General features: G+C 34.5%; 1 protein-coding gene across 1 annotated transcript; it reads left to right on the top strand.

Annotated features, from left to right (window-relative positions):
- Positions 1-6: 6 nt before the first annotated feature.
- On the top strand, positions 7-22,779 carry LOC117328068 (MORC family CW-type zinc finger protein 3-like). Its single transcript, XM_033885406.1, has 17 exons — positions 7-205; positions 305-377; positions 2,096-2,228; positions 2,728-2,951; positions 3,329-3,479; positions 3,929-4,067; positions 4,413-4,541; positions 5,208-5,330; positions 5,818-5,915; positions 6,582-6,653; positions 7,385-7,543; positions 10,314-10,397; positions 10,632-10,665; positions 11,919-12,020; positions 14,375-14,551; positions 15,799-15,851; positions 16,321-22,779. The coding sequence occupies exons 1-17, from the start codon at positions 167-169 to the stop codon at positions 16,760-16,762; spliced, it is 2,232 nt and encodes a 743-aa protein (XP_033741297.1). The 5' UTR covers positions 7-166; the 3' UTR covers positions 16,763-22,779.
- Positions 22,780-23,461: the final 682 nt, after the last annotated feature.

Genomic DNA, 23,461 nt, shown 5'->3' with positions numbered 1-23,461 from the left:
TTTTGTATTTCTCGAACTACTATTAATAAGAAAAATATATTTTTGTCTTTTATGTATGAAAATCGCGGAAAGGTTTATCTTTCAAATCCATCTAACAATTTCGTAATTTATTTTAGAAGACGCCTTTCTGAATATCCATTCGTGCCTCGGCATATATACAACAAAAATGGCTGCCCGTTTTCCGTCGGGCATCCAAACGAGCAGAGTAAGTTTGAAAACATTGCGGGAATTTTGAAATTTGTGTGTTTTTATTTTTACCGAGATAATTAATATACATCATTGCGCTGTTTTGAATCAATTTCAGGTCAGTCCAGCATATCTTCACGGAAATTCAACCAGTCACACTTGGGCATTTAGTGCGGTTGCCGAACTTATCGGTAAGGACCATGAGCTTTCTTCTAAATACAGATGATTTATATTGTTTCTGTTCGCCAATTGCATATTTTGTTCACTAGATACATCTATAATCGTGTAAAATAAGATAGATGGTTTCGACGGTAGGCCTATATATCTCATGAAAATAAAATAAATTGAAGGCCTGATATGGTTATTTATATCAAAACAAGGAAACCCTATTTGTAACCGCTGGGACGTGATAATAAATCCTCAGCTAGCCTAGTTCTAGGTGTCTATTAAATGTTGAATCGAAATCTACAACTTAAAAAATACCAATCTGTCAATTAGACATGATGACTGTAGGAAATTGATATATATAGCTTACTGTATATATTAGAATTATAAATTATATATTTCTGTCCAGAGCCAAAAATGCAGCTTATATTTTAAGACATTGACCATGTATTCTATTTATCCTGCAACAGCTATAAAAAATAATCATTTTGAAGTGAAACGGTGTCAAAAATGATAGAAATATGTTCGCCTTTTCAACGTTGTTTCACTTTGAAGTAGGTCAATCGAATGACGCACATGCTAAGATTCCTAAATAAGCTGTTTTCTGTCACTGCCGTATACATCAAAAATATATATGGTGGGTGTATTCCGACAATGCGGTGGCAGTTGCAGGATAGAAATATGTACACAGTCTACATACTGTACTGTCTGCAAGCTTATTAAACAAGACGGGGAAAACCACCAGCTTGCCTATTATACTACGCCAATTGAGGACTTTGTTACTAAAAATAGCAAAAATTACTTAACTTAACATTTTAAAATTTATAAAAATCATTTGCATGTTGGAAAGTACCAAAAAAGTTTTCAAAGTAGATAATGCTTTCTCTAAACATCTTTTTGGGAATTATTACTTACCTTGTTGTAAATTAGTGCACCATTAAATAATATATTGCAATATTTACAGTTTTAGTGCTTTTGGCTATTTTTACTAACAAAAAAATCCATGCTCTGACTGGCATTGTATAATATGCAAGTTTGTATTTTTAGCAGTTTAAGATTTAAAAGTCATTGACTCAAATTGTTTTGTCAGAAATCTGAAGGATCAAAACATATTGCAAATAGATATGTCCCTATCTTCCAATTAAGTATTGGATATCTTTTTGTGAAGTCAAAAGCATGCTCTCAAGGTTTACTAGAAGGCCTGCTGGCATTTAATTAATTGAAATTTGAAAAACAATATAACCAAAACTGTCTACCTCAGGTAGAATTTATCACTTGTAAAAAAGAATACCAAAATTGTAGAATCTCTTGATCAAGGAGCACTGTATATGACAATATTTTGGTTGCAAATTAAGTCACTTCATGATCAACTCAAATAGAATTTAAACAGGTCAGCTGCTAATTTTTTACTATGATTACCATGCAACCATCCTTGACATGCATGGTCAACCAATTACTGATTTGTTCTTAAAAACAATGAGTTCAGTACATGGTGCTGCATATCATACCTATAACATATCCATATAACACATTTCAAACTTTCCTTGGCTATCGGTTAGGGCATTCTTGTCACTCTGACACATCTTGTGTAAGAAAATTCATGATTAATTGATACAAATTCCCTGATCTGTGAAACAGGTTTATTGTGTCAAATTTATTTTCTAGCTGGTGATACCATATTTGATTAATGTGAAATTTGACCATTCCTGTTTATTGTTAATGCCTTTTCATTATTGTTTTTTAGACAATGCCTATGACCCTGATGTTAATGCATCAGAGATCTGGATTGACCAGCGATTGATTGACAATAAGGTTTGTCTCACATTTGTAGACAATGGTAATGGAATGACACCAGACAAATTGCACAAAATGCTTAGGTATGTGGTTTCTATAACATGCTTTATATGTATCTGTGAGGGTGGTGTTCTCTAAATGTTTAAGTCATTATCACCCTGACCTATATATTTCACTCACATTCTGTCACATCAGATTGTTATCTTTATACTAGCTATATATAGCTAACTAATATTATTTACTCATTTCCATATTCAAAATGATTAGTCATATTAGTAAAAATAAATCAAAATGGCTATAAGGCAATACTGTTTTTGTTATATATGCCATTGTATGTAGGTTTGAGGGACATGTTTTCTTTCCCATGGTATATCTAATATATGTTCTCTGTTAAATTTATGATAATGGCCTGATACATATAATTTTGAACTTAAATCTTACCAAATTTAAATTATTAAAAATTTTGTCATTTGTTAGAGAAATTTGCAATAGATGTACCAAATTTGAATTGTTAAAAATTTCGTCATTTGTTAGAGAAATTTGCAATAGATGTATTCAATTACTCTTTTATCGGATTTGCAGCTTTGGCTATTGTGAAAAAGATAAATTTACCTCCGGTAAACACCAGGCTGTTGGACAATATGGTAATGGATTTAAGTCTGGATCCATGCGTCTCGGTAAAGATGCCATTGTGTTTACACGTCAAGTGAACAACATGAGTGTGGGTCTCCTGTCACAAACCTACCTTAATAACATAAATGCACAGACTGTGCTGGTGCCCATCGTCACATGGAATCTTCCCGATAGTATCCTTTTTAGAATCATCAACTGTTGTAATTTGTTATTGTCTTAAAAAATCACAAGTTGAAAACATTAATAAAGATCTTCCAATAACGAAAATCATATGAAGATTCTTTTCTTGTTCATTTGAATCATATCCCAGTTTAAAGAAGAGTATTAATATATTGATGAAAGGAGCTGATCCCTAAAACAATTATTTTAGATAGAACGTAAGAAAAATCAGAAGTTATTGAAAAGAGAATTCCAATATTTTGACATTATATCAAAATTGATCTGAGTAGCTAGGACAACTTGCACTTTCCTGTGTGGCATCTATGGACACAGATCAGTTACATGTACCACACACACCACATGTACATTTGATATCCTTTACCTAACTAAGAGAGAAGAAGACCTACTCCAGATATGGCACACAACCTGCGTGCCATCTGCCAACATTCCATATTTAGAACAGAAAAAGATTTACTAGAAGAATTAGAGGTCATGGAAAAGTTAAGGACAGGAACTAAGATTATGGTCTACAATTTGAAAAGGTGAAGTATTCGTAGTGGGCATAACTTTTCTGAATCAAAGAATAGATACATCCATAGTGTTCATTGAATTATGTAAGGTGATGCCTATAATATATGTTATGCTATTGAATTGAATGGATATACAGAATACTGTACATATAACTTATTTATTCATCAATTAACCCACTTATCTACATAAAGTTGTAAAGATATATATTATTAAAGAACAGTCAAACAACACAAATTAAATATATATTCATGCTTTTGAGTTAGATTGAAAGAGTTTTCACATACATTTTGTATTTGGCTTTTGTAATGTTACTTAATTGAAACAGTTTGCAAATGTAAAATTATGTTTACTCTTTACAGAATATGAAGACAGGTACTAATATTGAGAGAAAGAAATGTTTTAACCTAGCTAATGGCTGATGGCATGCATTATGTATATTACAAACACCTTTAAATTGTAGAAAAGAAAACAAGGTGTTGGAACTAGACTTCAGTAGTGACCCATATGATATACGAAATCCTGAAACACACATGATGGACTTCTCCACCATTAACAGGGCAACCACAGACCACATACCAGCCTATATGGTATCCCTTAGGGTAGGTTTGGATTTATAGAATCTCACCAGTATATGGGTCTGTTCCAAGTTTTAAGTTGATAAACACAAGGGTTGCTTAGTGCTTGGTAGCTAAGAATCTTACAGAGTTGACATTACATCAATGCTGACATGACATGATTAAATTGTTGAAGTGAAGTTTGTGAGATAAAAATAGCCAGCATAGTAACTCTTTTAGTCTATTCTAGCCTATCATGGAAAATTGATACAATTTCTGTACTTAAATCATATATATATACCCTTTTCCAGAAATAGAAATTTTAGAAATATCTGTACACAAATTTATCATTTTTTTGTTATTGAATGCTTGATTTATTATTAATTTCAGGAATATTGCAGCATATTGTACTTGAAACCCAGAATGAAAATTGTTCTGAGAGGAAAGAAGGTGAAGACTAAACTAATTCACAAGTCACTGTCTCAGACAGAAACGGATGTCTACAAGCCAACCTGGGCAGTATCCTTTCTAACTCATAGGATAATCAATTACCTCTTTTAGTAGCTAGAATTAAATTGAGCAATACCTTTAGAATTTGTGATTGATATCAAACAGGAATTAAATTGTTGGGTTGTTCTGTGGAGGAGAAATGTAAACCAAGACAAGTTTTCTGATAATTCTACACATTTTTGTACTCATATGAATGGTAATTGTTAATGATATAATAATTATCTTTCACTTGTAAAATTGATTTAGACCATCATGCACTTGTACAATTGAATTAACTTCTTATTCAATGAAATTACATGGGGATGATCGGGACAGTTTGTAGATGTGTATGCGTCTCTACCCCTCCGTTCCTCCCCTCAAACTTGGTCAAGTGGTGTAACTTATTAACGCCTATAGCTATGATTTGACACATCACATGTTTCCAGAACCATAACTGTGGAAACATAATATGGAATCTTCTGATTGTCCGATTAAGCTGAACATTGGTATGTAAGGTTTTGAGGGATAGCAAATATAGTGCTACTGAAACAGATGTCAATTGGTTGCCATGGTCACAAATGAGAGGTAATAGATGGTATTAGTTAGCTGTTGTCTTACAGTTCTTGATCATTATTAGGCAAGTGTTTATTTTTGGCATATTGAAGTTGCTTTGTAATTTTCCTTAACCTTGCTTAGCCAAAACCCATACCCATCAAATTTGGATTTGCTCCTCGAAAGAATTACAAGGATTATGGTGTTATGTTGTATCACAAAAATAGACTAATAAGAGCCTATGAAAAGCTTGGATATCAGAAACAGGTAAATATGTATGAAGTCTGCAACAATAAAAGTTTAAAGTGAATATATGAAAAAGAGCTCAATGATTTTGAGAAATATTAATTGCTTTGACCCCATTTTCCATTACATCAAGGATTTGACAAAAGTAGTCAGAAAATCAATGCATATCCTTGAATTTATAAAAGCTTTGTAGCTTCACTTGTACCATAAAAGATATTAAATAGGGAGATACTAGATTTCAAAACCAGAAGAAAATGTTGTAAATTACTTAATAATCAACAAATGTAAAGGAATGAAATGCTTTTTCAAATATTTCAATCATAGAAAAATGAAGAAATGAGAATTTACATTTGTATATTAAATCTGGAAATTCTTAAAATGTTGCAAGGTACTATTCAAAATATTTTGAATTTTAAATGTTTTAAAAATGTATAACTAAGTGTATAAGAATAACAAATGAAATATATCAAAAAATATATCAATAAATCATGAGTTATGTATTGTCTAGCCAAATGAACTCGGATTGGGAGTGGTGGGTGTGGTTGAGGCCTACTTTCTGACCCCTACTCACAATAAACAGGACTTCAACAAGGATGAAAAGTACAAGTAAGTCAACTTGTTGTTCAATGCCAATATACTGTACCATCAGAAAATACTGTAAAACATCATAAATCATTCTTTAGTGAACCCTATCAATCAGTTTATATTGATATCTATCAGTAATGATGATCTTTCAAATTAATACTGTAGCTAGGTGAGTCTAACAAAATCTTCGATGATGATGATGTCCTTTGAACAATTCCTGCCTGTATTGGTTAATGAAATACTTAAGTACAAAAAATTCAGGAGATCTCACTGTTGACACTTAGCCTGTATACTGTATACTTTAAAGAACTTGAAAGTTTGCTTAAAATCAGAGTGTCTGTAAGATGTAATAACACCATCTTTCCAGAATGAGATTTACATGTATAAAATTAATGGTAGTGATGACCATCTTTCCAGATGTATAAAATTAATGGTATTGATAACCATCTTTCCAGATGTATAAAATTAATGGTATTGATAACCATCTTTCCAGATGTATAAGATTAATGGTATTGATAACCATCTTTCCAGATGTATAAAATTAATGGTATTGATAACCATCTTTCCAGATGTATAAAATTAATGGTATTGATAACCATCTTTCCAGATGTATAAAATTAATGGTATTGATAACCATCTTTCCAGATGTATAAAATTAATGGTATTGATTATGTTTGATTATTTCAGTGCGTTAATCAGCAGTGTTTCCTTGAAATTGAATGACTACTGGAATGAGAAAAGAGGCACAGGTGTAGTATTGTAAGTATACGATTTTAGCCCACCTGATCCAATGGACGATGGTCTGTCCATCAATGGATGTGACTCATATATATCTGCAGGACTAATTTATGTAGTGTCTTCAAACTTTTATTTCTCCTAAAGAGATGCATGGTTTGTCATATAACAGAAGTAAATCCTTGTGACCTATATTCTGACATTTAAACACAAGCAAACAAAAAGAAATGTTTCCAATTATTTCCTTTAAAAAAATATGCGGAAAGACATGACAGGTATCAAAAATAGATCACTGTGGCCTTTATTTTGGACCTTGACCTTCATAATACATTTTCTGGGCCATTTCTAAAGCACTATTTCACAAAGAACCTATAAGATTTGTGAGCTGGTACTTCTGTACATGCATCATGGAGAGAAGATGTTTACAAACAAGTAGGTTACTGCAGCCTTTGAATGTATAAGACTGATTTGTTATTTAAGCATAACTTTTGTACTATGGGTTTCAAATGTGTCAAAATGAAGCATGATTATGATGTCATTCAAATATCATTTAGCCTAATCTGGGTGAGTTAAGGTCAGCTGATTGATCAATACAAATGTATTTGTAAAGGGAGCTGATTGAAGGAGAGGAGCTGATTACAGCTAACGGGTAACAAAATAAAACAGGAACTGCTATTATTGAGCTCTGCTGAGTTACACCTAGGTTTTGCTCTTTTACTTTAACAAAATGACTATTCTTATTGAAAACATTTCAGAGGATCCCAGCCAGTACAAGCAGTGGCCAACGTCAATCCAGACTGGACATGGGCACAGTGTGATAACTGTCTACAGTGGAGACGTCTACCTATACAGTTCAGGTCTGAGGACCTCCCTGATAAGTGGTACTGTCACATGAATCCAGATGCACAGTTTAAGTAAGTACAGGATCTTACTTAGGCATTACTGTATTATAGATAAAAAAAACTGGTATCCTATGGACACATGTGCTACGTCGGAATTGCAACCATGGTTTCTTTATTAGCTCACCTGGACCGAAGGTCCGGTGAGCTTATGCCATGGTGCAGCGTCCGTCGTCCGGCGTCCGTCCGTCAACATTTGCTTCAAATCGCTACTGGTCAAAAAGTTCTTATTGGATTTGAACCCAATTTGGTCAGAAACATCCTTTGGGGAAGGGGAACAGATTTTGCATAAATGGTTACTCTGACCCCCAAGGGGCCAAAGGGGCGGGGCCTAATGGGGATATAGAGGTAATTCCTTTAAATCGCTACTAGTCATAAAGTTATGAATGGATTTGAACCCAATTTGGTCAGAAACATCCTTTGGGGAAGGGGAACAGATTTTGCATAAATGGTGACTCTGACCCCCAAGGGGCCAAAGGGGCGGGGCCTAATGGGGAAATAGAGGTGATTCCTTCAAATCGCTACTAGTCATAAAGTTATGAATGGATTTGAACCCAATTTGGTCAGAAACATCCTTTAGGAAAGGGGAACAGATTTTGCATAAATGGTGACTCTGACCCCCAAGGGGCCTGAGGGGCGGGGCCCATTAGGGGAAATTGAGGCAATTCCTTTAAATCGCTACTAGTCATAAAGTTATGAATGGATTTGAACCCAATTTGGTCAGAAACATCCTTTGGGGATGGGGAATAGATTTTGCATAAATGGTGACTCTGACCCCCAAGGGGCCAAAGGGGCGGGGCCTAATGGGGAAATAGAGGTTATTCCTTCAAATTGCTACTTGTCATAAAGTTATGAATGGATTTGAACCCAATTTAGTCAGAAGCATTCTTTGGGGAAGGGGAACAGATTTTGCATAAATGGTGACTTTGACCCCCAAGGGGCCTGAGGGGCGGGGCCCCATATGGGAAATAGAGGTAATTCCTTTAAATCGCTACTAGTCATAAAGTTATGAATGGATTTGAACCCAATTTAGTAAGAAACATCCTTTGGGGAAGGGGAACAGATTTTGCATAAATGGTGACTCTGACCCCTAAGGGGCCAAAGGGGCGGGGCCTAATGGGGAAATAGAGGTAATTCCTTCAAATCGCTACTAGTCATAAAGGTATGAATGGATTTGAACCCAATTTGGTCAGAAACATTCTTATGTGAAGGGGAACAGATTTTGCATAAATGGTTACTATGACCCCCAAAGGACCAAAGGGGCGGGGCCTAATGGGGAAACAGAGGTAATATCTTTAAATCGCTACTTGTCATAAAATTATGAAAAGATTTGAACCGAATTTGGTCAAAAACATCATTGGGGGAAGGGGAACAGATTTTGCATAAATGGTGACTCTGACCCCCAAGGGGCCAAAGGGGCGGGGCCCCATATGGAAAATAGAGGTAATTCCTTTAAATCGCTACTTGTCATAAATTTATGAATGGATTTGAACCCAATTTGGTCAGAAGCATTCTTTGGGGAAGGGGAACAGATTTTGCATAAATGGTGACTCTGACCCCCAAGGGGCCAAAGGGGCGGGGCCTAATGGGGAAATAGAGGTAATTCCTTAAAATCGCTACTAGTCATAAAGTTATGAATGGATTTGAACCCAATTTGGTAAGAAACATTCTTGGGGGAAGGGGAACAGATTTTGCATAAATGGTGACTCTGACCCCCGAGGGGCAAAATGGGCGGGGCCCCATATAGGAAATAGAGGTAATTCCTTTAAATCACTACTAGTCATAAAGTTATAAATGCATGTTGTAAAATCAGAGAGTCTGGACTTCATTATTTCTTTAAAGCAGTTGGGATCCCCACGCTATAACCATAAATAGCATTGTTTGAGGTTAACAAACAAAAGGAATTGAACATGAACATTATTTTGACATTTGGTCAAATCCAACCAGGTGAGCGATACAGGCCCCATGGGCCTCTTGTTCCGGAAGGAGAATGAAACATCTAAAAAAAAAAAAAAAAAAAACCAATATGGACATATGGTATGGTAGAAATATGGAAACACTAATTTAAAAATACAAATTGGTAAATTCAAAATATTCAGTGATATTCATAGAAATTTGTAAATGTATATTTTAAACAGAAATATATCTGTTCTCCAGAGGCTCACTATAATTCTTAGGCTTGCTTTTATATAATCTTATATGAAATGGAAACTTGAGTATGGTCCTACTGATATACCGGTATCTGAGAATTATACACATGAAAGTTTGTACAAAATAAATATTAAAGAAGATAACCACCAACTTCCAAACAGACTGCTTTCAGCCTTCACAGGGCTCGTCAGGCAGATACACTTACACGGATTGCATGACACAATTATGTGCTCTTTGATAGGATAAGTATATGGCTGTGACTATTTGATTTTTTTAAGGTTTTTTAGTTTTTTGTTTAAAAACTTAAGATTTTGAAAAATATTATACATGTCTATAATACATTTATATCAAATTATTTCTCTTCAGAAAGAGTATTTTTTGGGTAAAAATGACATATTTAGGTGAATTTTGAGAATTAGTAAATTTGCAAAATTTGATATTTGTTTTGCACTGCAACACTATTTATGTCTGTAATATGTATTTAGTGTTCTTCCATACTATCAAGTGGAGGTTTGGTTTGGTTGTTTTGGGGAAAAAAACAAACAAAATATTGATTTCGGAGTTTACTTAAAACTTACTTTACTCACAAAGCAGGACAGACTTTTCAAATAAGTATGTGTAATTCTTCTTTTAGTCGTTGTGATATACCAGAGGAACCAGAGGATGAGGATGAAGCACTACATGGACCAACATATAAAAAGACCTTCAAAAAAATTCAGTAAGTATCTGTAATTACACTGTAAATTTTTACATATATGATGAATTCATTTTGTATTGTATTGAGGATTTAATGAACTTGTTAGTTTACATTGATGGAAAGATTTTTTGTTTTGTAATTTTTGCAGCTCATTTTTCTTTCAAATGAATTGTAACTTTCTTTTTGATGATTTTATGAGACTGGTGTTTTCATTGAAGGTATTTAATATAGGTATGTTAACACTGCTTATTTCAGGAATGAGAAGAAAATGCGTCTGAAGATGATGGAGGTAATTGTGAAACTAGTCATTTTGTTTAAAATAGCATAGTGACTGTATAGGTCATCTGACCTATTGCTTTATCCATCGTCATGTGCTTTCCACCAGGCAGCCTGCGTAAACTTTTCACATTTCAGACTTCTTCTCAAGTTCTGCAAGCTAGATTCATCTCACACTTTCCACAAATGATCTTGAGATGGCCCTGACCAAGTATAGTTATTTTTTGGATCAGTCCAAAATCAAAGATGAACACCATCTTGAAAACCACATTTTGATATCTTATACAATTAAACTGGTGCCATTGAGCTGAAAATTGCTGGGGATGTTCAGGAAAGAAAGCTGACAAAGTGTCATAATTTTTCTTTGGCCATGGCAGCCAAAATGGCCATTTTGTAACATCACTGTGCAATCATGGTTTTCCTGAACAACAGCTCTCTGAAACTTCTTCTCAAGTTCATCTAGTGGAATTCAACGCAAACTTGTCTGAAAGGATCATGAGATAGTCCTGATTAAGCTATTTTTTCTGGTTGTTCCAAAATCCATTATGGCTACCTTATTGAAAAACACATTTCCAACTTCTCGATTTCCAACTTGGGGATTCAGCTTGAACTTGCCTGAATTGATCTTGTCAGAGATAGTCCTGACCAAGTGTTGTGACTGCTATGGCTGCCATCTTGAAAATCATTTTTCCAGCTTTTACTTCTCAAGTTGAATTCTGCTCACACTTCCCTGAAATGAAATATCCTGAAAGGTTCTGAGCAAATTTTATTGTGTGGGTTGGTTTGAAATCAGAGGTGGCCGACTCAGCCAAAGTACAGTATTGCACAGTATTGCTACTGAGTATGCATACTAAAATTGTACTAGGATCTTTAAAGTCAGCTGACCATTAAGGTCTGTCGGACCCTTTTAACAATTTTGCTTAATCATATGTGTTTGTATTTTGTTTCAATGTTCACTTGAAAGCAGAAAGATTGCCTGTTCAGAATATAGATGCTTTAAGAAATAAATTTCCCCAACAACACTATGGAGAGAACTAGATATTTACTTCATCTATCAGTAAGTCTGTAACTTTGTATGGGGTACATGCTGTCACTGAAAATTCATGTTACAACTTTGAATGATGGGATTCAAAATTGTTACAGAAGAGATACATACCCATTTCTGGTGCTGTTCTGTCCTTTAGCTCACTACTGGGCAAACAGTAGCATTGTTTCCTTATCATCAGGTTGTTATTGCATTGTAACAATAATTTTACTCACTATTAGGCAAATCAACAGCGTGCCAGAGAAATGGCTTTACAGGCCAGAGAGCAAGCTCTAAGACAGCAAGAGGCTAACCAGATCAGAAGCTCTCCTCAGAGTCAAAAGGTAAGAGTCTTTCAAGTCTTGGATTAATTGGATTTATGAAAGACAAAATCATGATATAGTTCAAACTAGCTTCATTAATGTTTGAAATACAGAGCAACCCGCTTATTTGCATAGCCCATTTTCCATGACAAAATGTGCAAATAACCGGAGTATTTGTATAGGCGGAGTTGGGTTTTGGCCCCTCTTATACACTATGTAGATTGTCAGGTAGGTACTCAAAATGGGCACTATATGATTGTTTACGTTATTTGCATTAGAAATTATTTAAAATATAAGAGTATATACAAAATACATGGGTTGTTATTCTTTGTAAGTGTACAAATATTTGCTTACACTTCATCGTTTACTACTTGTCACTCTCTGGGTCCGATATCGGTCATACACGCGTGGGTTGGCACTACGATGTACAATGTCATCGTTTCAATTAACATTCATTATCGTCTCGGGATGCATTGTGTTCCTTCTATGAGTAAATTAGTTGTTTGATCATAGATGATGAACTGCTGAAGCAATAGACTGTCTTAAATGACCGTGACATGTGTATTGTCGTTTGGGTTTTGTTTTGGAAAATGGCGCAAACACAAAAAGAGTTGTTGTTCATTACACATATGCCCCCACAATGCAACGCGCCTAGTAAACAATCCGGGCGATCGCAACCTGCCTCAGCGAGTGTTCAAGTGCACAGAACACAGGTTTGGATCGATGCTATAATAAATAAACAAATCTCATCAAAAGATGAGGCATATGAAAATTCTATTCAGTAATTCTTCTGCACATTGCTACTGATATGGTCTGGATAATAACTAAATGTCAATATCGATGCATCGAACGTAACCTGTAATGACGAAGTGTGAACCAATGATAAGATAACGTTGTACATCGTGTAGAATCAATATGTAAGTTAAAACACATTTCATAAAACTTTAATTACGGGAAAATCACAAAAATACCCTAAAGTCAATTTTTTTGATTTTTTTTTTGAATTTTTATATGCATATAAGCGGAAGTCAGTGTTTTAGTCGATGCAAATACACGGGATTAAAATACAAAGATAAAGAAGAAAAAAATCAGGACCTGAGAATTTTATGTAAATAAGCGGGATATTCAAATAACCGATATGCAAATAAGTGGGCTCCTCTGTACTCCTATTTTGGATGTTTGTTTAAATTGTCCCTGTTACTCTTTTTCAGCTGATCTCACTAAACCATTATATCATATTCAGTTTGCTAACCTGGCCCGAATTGAGCTTATGCCATTTGCAATGTCCGTCGCCCGGTGTCCGTCAACATTTCCTTTAAATTTCTACTAGTCCTGAACTCCTGAATGGATTTTGATGAAATTTGATCTGGAGCATTATTGGGCAAAGGGGATCAACCCTTGTTTAAAGGGAGGGTGTGGCTCCCCGGGGCCAGAGAGGCGGGGCCCAGTAATGGAAATTGAAGTTAATTCTTTAAATTCCAACAAGTCCTGAATGCCTGAATGGATTTTTATGAAATGTGGTCTGGGGCATTATTGGGCAAAGGGGATCAAACGCTGAATAAATGAAGGGTGTGGCTCCCCTGGGGCTGGTTGTGTGTGTGTGGCCCATTAGAGTAAAATGATGAGGGGCTCTCTATTTGAAATTCAGGTAAATCATTTAAATTATTACTAGTCCTGAACACTTGAATGGATTTTCATGAATGATTTGGAGATTTTGGAGATCCCCACCCTATAACCATATATATATAGTATTACTGGACATCAAGAGATAAACACAATCCTGTTATAAATATAGACCTTGGAGTCTGCCCCCACCCCTAGGGACCTAGTTTCTTTGATATATCTTTGAAACCATTGGGATACCCACCCTATAACCATATATAGCATAATTGGGCATAAAGAAATAAACACAATCATGATGTAAAAATAAAACACAATCATAATGTAAAAATAGGCCCTGGGGTCTTTCCCTACCCCTAGGGATGAGATCCTCACCCCGTATCTATATATTGCATTGTTTTACATCAACAAATCTAGATATTAACAAATTGAACATAAACATTATTTTGACATTTGGTAAAATCCAACCAGGTGAGCGATACAGGCCCTTTGGGCCTCTTGTTGTATCTTCTGCAATGAAATGTTACAGAGGCAAGCCTATGTTTCAGCCACTAAGAAATTTTATGTTTATATCGGTTATCCATACAACCACAACTTTAACCAAACTTTGTGTATAGTGTGTATGCTTGGTAGAGTTTTTGGGAAAAAACAGTTTTCAGTGATTTTTTAATTTTCTTAAATCTTACGATACTAACAAAGTGGGATATTTGAGATATATAATTATGTGTAATTTTTGTCTGCCTTAAAATAATCAGGTATCCAGCTCACAAGAAAAAAAGTCAGAAAGTGCACAAATGACCAAAATGATGATGGAACTACAAAAGTTCAAAAAACAAGCTGAGCGTCAACAAAAGATAATTGACCAGTTACAATCCAAAAGGAAGAAAGTTGATGAAAACCTTGAAAAAATTGCTGGTGGATTAGATACAGATGTAAGTATTAGACAAATTTGATAGTGATATCGATATCAAGCCTGGAAAATTCTAATTTACGTGTACATAACGAATGTCAAAATGTAAGATTCAAATATTGAATGAAAGACAACATCTGAAATTCATTGTCGTAAATTTATAGAATTATAAAAGTATCTATATATTGAGCAAGGTTGGTAAAAGAAAGAGAGACAATATTTGATATTCATTAAGTAAATGTTCTTATTAATGTTGTAAATTAATAAAATTATAAAAGTATCTTTATATTGAGCAAGGTGGGTATAAAAAGGGAGACAATGTTTGATATTCAGTAAGTGAATGTTCTTATTAATGTTGTATATTTCACTTTTGGATTACATCTTACCATAGTAAAGTGTGTACCATCTTCGCTAGCCAAGGCTTCTGATTACGATTCGCTCCACGAACCCTTGGCGGATATAGTCATGTTCAAACCGTCGCGCCCTGGAATCCCAGGGTGCCCAATCGCATTTTACATTCAGGCTTGGTTTCGCAGTAAACAAAAATTGCGGCACCCAGTACAAAGCTACATTGTCGACTATGTCGTGGCATTTTATCTAAATACAGAGGTAACATTCGCAGTGATTAATCAATTGATTGAAGTCATTGATCACATATCTCATCAAAATGACACAAGCCTCCATGTGTCTTTGTAAATAGCACCGATGAAGTAAATTGGTAACGTTCATTTTGATTGGATGAAAACTTCATGCATAAAGGGTGGTAAATTCAAATCTCCGCTAGAGGGCCAGAACTGACGCCTTCATCTGCCAAGGGTTCGTGGAGTGTAACGTAATCAGAACCCTTGGTTAGCGAAGATGAGTGTGTACAGGAAACGAACAAGACATATATGATCAGGATATTTAATGCTTAGATCAAATGTTATAACACTGAATATATATATACAATGTTTTACAGTTCAGGTTTTATTATTTTTTTGTATATCTTTAATGGACACAAGTATAACGCAATTACCCGGTATATGCTATAGTATAATGCATACTGTCTCTATATGGTAAATATATTTGTAATATAAATCAGTGTTTTAATCTGTTCCAAATACTTCAGATATCAATTTCCTGATTAGATGAAGATACAATGTACCTCTTAATTGAATGTTTGTGTCAAAAGACAACTCCAGATGTTACTGCACACTGACAGGTAATACTAAAACATTTTTGTTTTGAACTAGGAAATTTCTAATTTAAGTATCCACTTTTACTTGACAGAACCTTTTGGGGAATATGGTCGGTAGCAGTCCGAGAGCTGTTTCATCTACAAGGTAGGGAGATGAATGTTTACCTAATGAACACAGAAACACAAAAGTCTAGAAATTGGCGTGTCGAACATAATATGGTTTGTTCAGGTTGTATTACAACTAATAAAGTCTGGAGAGAGAATACTGCAGAAAATTTAAACCTGACAAACTTAACTTACTATAGTTTATATAGGGAAATCACATTTTTAACTTTTATTTGTTGGATTTGTAATGGAATTCAATCTAATTTGTTTAACATTATCAGCATGGGTTGACAGATTAATGATATGCACATGTTGGCCCTGACTGACCCCATGGGCTGATGGGCGGGGCTAAAATGGGTCAAATTGACTGAAATTTCAAAAATCTTCTCAACTCTCAGATATCAAATACTCTTTATAGATGGAAAGGTCTTACAGTGCTTTACCAAAATTGTGAATTTCATGACCTAGGGGTATTGTTTTTTTTATATTTCCCTTTTCTTTGATTTTAGTTCCAAGGACAATGAATCAATCTGTATCAAGACTGAGGATGGGGATGTAGTGGCAGTGATTCCATGTAATGAGCCCAGTTCCTCTAGTGACAACGATATAGTTGATCTTACACTGGACGATGAGGACTTTGAACCATCCACACCAAAAAAGCAAAAAATTTCCTCAACAAGCCAGGAGCTTAAACCAGACATCAGTAAAATCAAAATAGAGAAGGACATCATTAGTTGTAAACGTGACATTGCGACACAGACTACAGAACGCGCTAAAGGATGCACAAGAGACTGTGCAAAAAAAATAGAGGAAGGTAAAAAACACTTAACAGAACTTCAGAGGAAGGTGTACAAGCTCCTGAAAATTATAGTCCCCGATGAAGATATAGGAACAGCTGATGGAGTAGAGGAGATAGTGACAGAGATGATCAAACACAATCAACCATCATAGTGCTTAGTCGTACTTGTCTGTACTGTGTTCTAGCAAGCCTTAAATTCCTGGACAAGTCACCTTTTGGTAACTTAATACCTTTGGCTTGCTGAAATATTTGGAGATGTACCCAGAATTCCTTTTAGATACATTAGAATAGGAAGGGGTTTATTGAGATATTATCAAAACCAGATATCAGACACACAAGAGTTTATACAATCACTGTAACATTTTAATATTTCTTATATATACATGTCCTATTAATGTTTTAGCGTGTCCAGCACCTATGGGACCTCTCATAGTGAGCTTATATCATATTATAGCACCTATGGGATCTCTCATAGTGAGCTTATATCATAGTATAGCACCTGTCCTTCATCTTTTTTCCACACTTCTTTAAAAAGATCTATTTTTTGATAATTATCCTCATTGGAGGTGGTACAAAGTGGGACATCACTGCTTAAAAAGAAGCATTCCCCAATGAGACATGGTCAGATGACATAATGGATATTTCACCAAAGCAAGTCAGGTTCATTCAGTTTCCCAGTTACTAAACTTTGTTTTTTTTTTAATCTGGTAACACATGTGATATGAATAATAAACTTAATTTATTGCGATGTCGGTCAAAACAACATGATTTAGTCATTATGTCACAGACATGTTCTTGGTATCATTACACCAATGAGAATTACCCAGGTATGTGAGAATTATGATCAAATTCTTTCTCTTTTAATGTGGGTAGGTTATATTGTTGCAATGTAGAGGAAATTGAAGTATTTCTTTATTCATTACTATGTGTCTACTCAAGGGCTGTTTTATTTAACTAGACTAAATATTTAGAGTTCAGGCAGCCAAGGGCTGGAAGTGTGCGAGAACAATTGATGGATAATTGATGTTAGTTATGTATGTTCGTCGTAATTTATAATGTTAGGGTCCATATTGTTTTGTACTTTAATAGTCTAGTTGTTTTATCGCTGTTCCTCTGATCTCCCAGGTGCTACAGAGATGTATATATAATTATTTTAACATATTTTTCCTTCCATCAGTCTGTATAGCAAACTTCTTCTATCACATCATTTGAGGCAACAATTATCAGTTTACAATTAGTTTCATTCTTACAATTATCAGATATAAAAAAAAATCGTGTGTATTAGGGAAAAGCTAAAGAAACAAATCTAGAGGTGTATTATTTAGAATTTATTTGAAGCTCTGGAATACCTTGGAATGCTCTACCAAGAGTGTTCTTTACAGAGACCTTTATAGTAAGTTGGGAGAGGAGGGATACAGGAATCAGCATGTCTGTCTGTCTTTAAACATGTTCTTGTGTCTCCCTGGATGCATTTTATGTTCCATTAATTTTTACCAGAGTTATACAGCCCTTGATTCCACGAGTAAGATATCTTGTCCAGACTTCTCCTAACACAATTAACCAATTTCATTGAAACTGCACAAAAATGTAAATGACCATGTGGATATGGGCTAGTTGTTCTTTTTTGTTTTGTTTTTGTTTTTGTTCAAATTTTTGGTTGCCATGGTTAATAAAACACTATACATCGGTTTTATGTACTGGCTGATGTAATAGGTCATTGGTCCATAGATTGATTTTATTTAAACTTGGTCAAGTGGTTTAACTTATTAATGCCTATAATTAGAGACATTAGGTGTTTCCACAATATGGAAATAAAATAGGGGCTTCTGATTCCTCATAATTGAGATATTGTCTTATTAGGCTGAAAATTGGTATGCAAGTGTTTTGAGGTGTATATATAGCAAATACAATGGTACTATTTTCAAAACAGTCTTTTGGTTGCATGACCACAACTGAAGATTAGTGAGGGTATTAGTTAGCCATTTGTTACAGTACTAGTTATGATGTTAAATTATGTAATAAACATTCACTGAAAGGGGAGGGGTCCGGTATATTGATTTGGGTTTTTCCGTCTGTCATGCTTCCTTTCTGTGCAAATACTCCCACAGATGTCATCTGATTATCATCAAATTTAATAACAGAGTCATGTCCCTTGATTCAACAGAATTTATCATTTTGTCGAACTATAATGACATGTTTACTCCTAACCTGTAAAATGTTTACCTACAATATATCAGGAAAACGGTGGATATAAATTCCACAAGTTTTCTTGTTAATGATAACATGTATTAAAATCCTTCTGTCTTTTTGTCACAGCATTTAACTGAGCTGTATAGGTATCTGACAGTGTATACTTACTGGTTTATTAAACTGTGATCAGGAGAAAGCATGATGGTCTTTCCCAATCTGAATCATAAGGTCCATCTTCCATTAGAATTTACATATGTTGTCCATTATTTTTAATTGTAAGTTTTAATCACATCTCGTATATCGTTAGTTTTATCAGCATCATATATATTCGTTATGTGCAGTCTTCCCATTGCCATCTCGTAGGTAGTTTTTGTTATTTACTACTATCATATTGGTTATTTAATCAACAGTAAGCCTTTGGCTGGTGTTAAGGCCACCCATGTCTATCACAGTTGTGTGGTAATGGTTACATATATATTAAGTTGTCCTGTATTAAACCCTGTATAGTTTTTATGTGTAAGTGTGTTATGTGACTATACCATACTTCAGGACTTGTTTTCCTGTGCATGTACTTGGTATATGTCGGTTAATAATCAACCCTTTAGTGCTATCACTAGCATCGTGACGTAGGTATATCAGAATTTTTTCACCATTTTGAAGCTATGTGTATAACCAAGGGTTAACTTATTGAATTGATAGGGCTTATCTAGTCATTTGGTGTCACTAATTTGTACGAGTGGGATACATGCTTATTTTCCAGAAGATGTTTCTGATTTTACTTACAGGGTCTATCTTGTTTTGTTGTTTTTGGGTTTTATTTGTTTTTTTAGGTTTTCATAGTGCACTGATGCCAGATTATTATTCATCAGACTTAAGAAAAAAGAATGTAGCTTCTTTCTTTTGCAACTAATGAGGTCGTAAATTGGTGTGCGTTGTGAAATTCATAAAATTAAACCCACACAAAAAAGTAATAGCTACAGAATATTCCCATCAACGTCTTGTAATTTAAGTCACGTTTAAAATTTATTTAACTTTTGTTCATTTTTAGCCCACCATCAGCAGATGGTGAGCTATTCAAATTGCTATTCATCCGTTGACTGTCTGTCCGTAAGCAATCCGTCTTATTGCTGTTTCTTGAGGAGTGCTGGAAGAATTTTTTTTCGAACCTCACAGGTATACGCAGGTTCCACAGAGTCCCTTGTTGTGCTCATTCAGTTTTTAGTCTAATTGGGAATAATGGCGGAAAAGTGGCCATCTCCTTTCTGAAACTTGATGGGTAGGTTCCTTTTAGTGTCTTGTCGTGTGTATTTATTTTTTTCCAAAGCACCAATAAACAATAAAGATCCTTCAATGATGAGTGCCAAGATCCTTTTCAGATCTCTTATATTTATATATGATCTAATGTATTTTCTTGCCTTTACTAGTGAATGTTGTAAAACAGTAGTTGAAGGGAGGGGCGCTGTGATCTTGTTATGATAAAAGGATATTTTGTTTTTGATTATTTGTAATATTAGCTCAATTTCCAGTTCACCCACTTCAACTTTATACTGAAATACAGTACTTATTGACTATAAGTCCAGACCTGTAAAAGGCCCACAATCTGTTGAAATTCATTAAAAATGTTTGTTGCCCAACCTCCTACTCCTACTTTGATTAATGCTACAGTACGTGTATTGGCCCTCCAGGCCTATTGGTAAATAAATACAATGCTTTTTTCATACCAAGATTGTTGTAATTCAAAATTCATTTGGTGTAAGCTTTTCCTTCGACAGATGACTAACAAAATCAACTGCATACAGATGTTCGTTTTTCAACTGAAAATGTATGTGTTTATGATTGTTAACTCCAGTATATAAAATTGATTAAGGCAAATTAATAGACATGTTAGAAAATACTTTTGATTCCTAATTTATATGATGCCGTAAAATGGCTTGAAGGTAAAAATGGTAAATGATTCAGAGTCCTGGTGCTTTGTTTTTATATGCATGGAAAGTGTAAACACAAGCGATATTCCTCCATCTGATTGAAGTACAGATCACTGTTACACACTGTGTTAACTATACAGTAGTGTGTAATTATGTGTTTTAATCAGATTGGATATTCCTGTGATAGGCCGTATAAACATATTGACTGTAATCTACCAGGGGATTGTTAATTCCACCGTGAATATTTTTGAAACTATTGAGTTTTGTTTGTGAATTAATCACAGTGATGCTATGATTTGTATCAGGTGTGTTGAAATTTCAATATCAAATATGCGGAGAAATTGCCTCAAGTTTTATTATCTCACCTGGCCCAAAGGGCTGTTGAGCTTATGCTATGGCACGTCGTCTGTCAACATTTCCTTTAAAATGCTACTAGTCCTGAATGCCTGAATGGATTTTGATTAAATTTGGATCGGAGGGTGGGGCCCAGTAGAAGAAGTCGAGGAAAATCCTTTAAATCATTATTAACTTGTCCTGAATGACTGAATGGATTTGGATGAAATTTAGTCTGAAGCATTATTTCGCAAAGGAGAACTAATGTATAAACGAAGGTTGTGGCTCCCCTGTGGCCAGAGAGATGAGGAATTATAGGGGAAATATTGAGAAAAACCCCCCCAAAAAAAACTCTAAAATCCTTCTTCTTGAAGAATGACAGGATTTGGTCCTTATTTGGAAGGTTGGAAGATGAAGCAAAAATGGTAGAAAAATAATTGTAATTTAGCTTAAAGTATTTTGCCATGATTACTGTATTCAGGTGAGCGATGCAGCCCCTCTTGTCCTTTTGTTTAACCTAGTAACCCAGAAATTATCGGCCTAAATTTGTTCCTTTGTATCATGGTTTTTTTAATGCACAGAGAAATATGGTAAATGTAAACTATTTTGCTTATTAAACAATATTCAATATCATGATTAAACTATTTAGTATCATGATTAAACTATTTGGATTTTATGGGATTGTATATATGCTTACACTAACAACCATATTTTTAACCTTATTTGCTGGTGTTAAGTAAAAAGCATACAAATTCATGTAATGTCACAGTAAAACACTTCATAATTGTATCGGCCACATATATAGACTAATTTTCATTATTATGCCAGTACATATTCACAGATTTTATATTTACACAAGGTGTCGTTTTCCCTGTTATAGGCCATATGTTGCTTGGTATATCTTCTTTTGATTTTTATATTGATCAGGACATCATTGTTTCCTTTTTATTTTGTGTGGATGATCAGCTTTTTATCACTGGGGATTTTTGTCACTCATCAGCTATAAATTTGTCACACCATTTATACACACCCATCCCCACCCTACACTGATTCATTGATGTATCATGAATTTGGGGTCAGACTGTGGCAATTAACCCCGCAAACAAACACACAAAAACACAACAGAATGCATGTAGGATTAATTTTGTACAATTTCATTATGTGATTCATTCAAAATTTCTTTCTTTTTTTTTTCAAACATTGTGATTTTTAAAATCATGAACACATTATAAATCTGGTTCATTTCATGTCTATGTACATGTTTTGCTTATCTGTATACATTTACTTCAGATGACTAACTCTCAGGTCACCTGAGGCCAAGTCCCATGTAAATCTATTATCGTCATTTTGTTTTTGTCTGTCTGTGAACAGCCAACTTTTTAAACCACAGCAGATTTTGATGAAAAAAAATTGTGTTATCTTCCATTGCCAAAGATCAGGCAAAAGGTGAGAATTGTGTGTATATTGTATAGGACAACATCTTGTTTAAGGTAGAAGACATGACCCAGTATTTACACATTGTACAGGTAAAGTTATGATCTTTTCATTCAATGCAGACTACATTGTAAGTGCACAATGCTGCGAGAACAGTTTCAGTATTGTACATTATATGTGCTAGTAAGTGGAATGCAGTGGTATTCTACAGTATCTTTTATATTTTATAAATTTGAAAGAAAGTTTCTGATAAATAAACATTATATGTAATTGATATTATCAAAGTATAACAGTGTTTTTCATTTTTAGCTCATCTAGTCTTAACAATCAAGATGAGGTTTTATACTGTGGTGTCTGCATCCATCATCAATTTCTTCAAACAGCTGGATGGTGGGGATTAAAAATTGTACAAATGGTGTGGCCAAAAGGGGACTATTTGACTATTGTTATAAACAACTTTTTCTCTAAAACTATGCAGTAGATATCATTCATATTGACTGGAAGCATTCCTAGGTGGTGAGGGGTTCCAAATTTTACAGATGATGGGACTGATCCCTCAGGGGGCTGAATGGGCAGTGCGAAAGAGGGGCAATTTGGCTACATTGTACATTATTATGAGGAATGGTTACAGGATGAACATTAATTTTCTTCTGATTGGTCAAAATTTAGATATTTTTCAATTTCGATGAAATTTAGTATGTTGGTGTAGTATGGCACTGCAAAAACAATGGCGGTCTTTATTTTTGGAAAAAACAAAATGGCCACCATTATCTGGCATCTGATTGGTCAGCATTTAGATAAAGTCCTATTTTTATGAAATTTGGTATATATGTTCACCATGGAACATTGTTCAATTTTGCGACCTCAGTTTTACATTTCAAGAAAATGGCCACCATTTACTGCCTTCTGATTGGTCGAAATTGTAATATTGTATTGGAGGAAAATTTGTATGTAAGGGTATTAAATTTC

The sequence above is a fragment of the Pecten maximus genome, chromosome 5, assembly GCF_902652985.1.
Source record: "Pecten maximus chromosome 5, xPecMax1.1, whole genome shotgun sequence".
Lineage (NCBI taxonomy): Eukaryota > Metazoa > Mollusca > Bivalvia > Pectinida > Pectinidae > Pecten > Pecten maximus.
This window is presented reverse-complemented; position numbering and strand designations above follow the sequence as displayed.

Bases quoted from the DNA above. Each gene is read 5' to 3' on its own strand.
- LOC117328068 (XM_033885406.1), top strand. From the start codon at position 167: ATGGCTGCCCGTTTTCCGTCGGGCATCCAAACGAGCAGA. The intron at 10,398-10,631 runs GTAAGTATCTGT...TGCTTATTTCAG, and splicing joins AAGACCTTCAAAAAAATTCA to GAATGAGAAGAAAATGCGTC. The intron at 10,666-11,918 runs GTAATTGTGAAA...ACTCACTATTAG, and splicing joins TGCGTCTGAAGATGATGGAG to GCAAATCAACAGCGTGCCAG.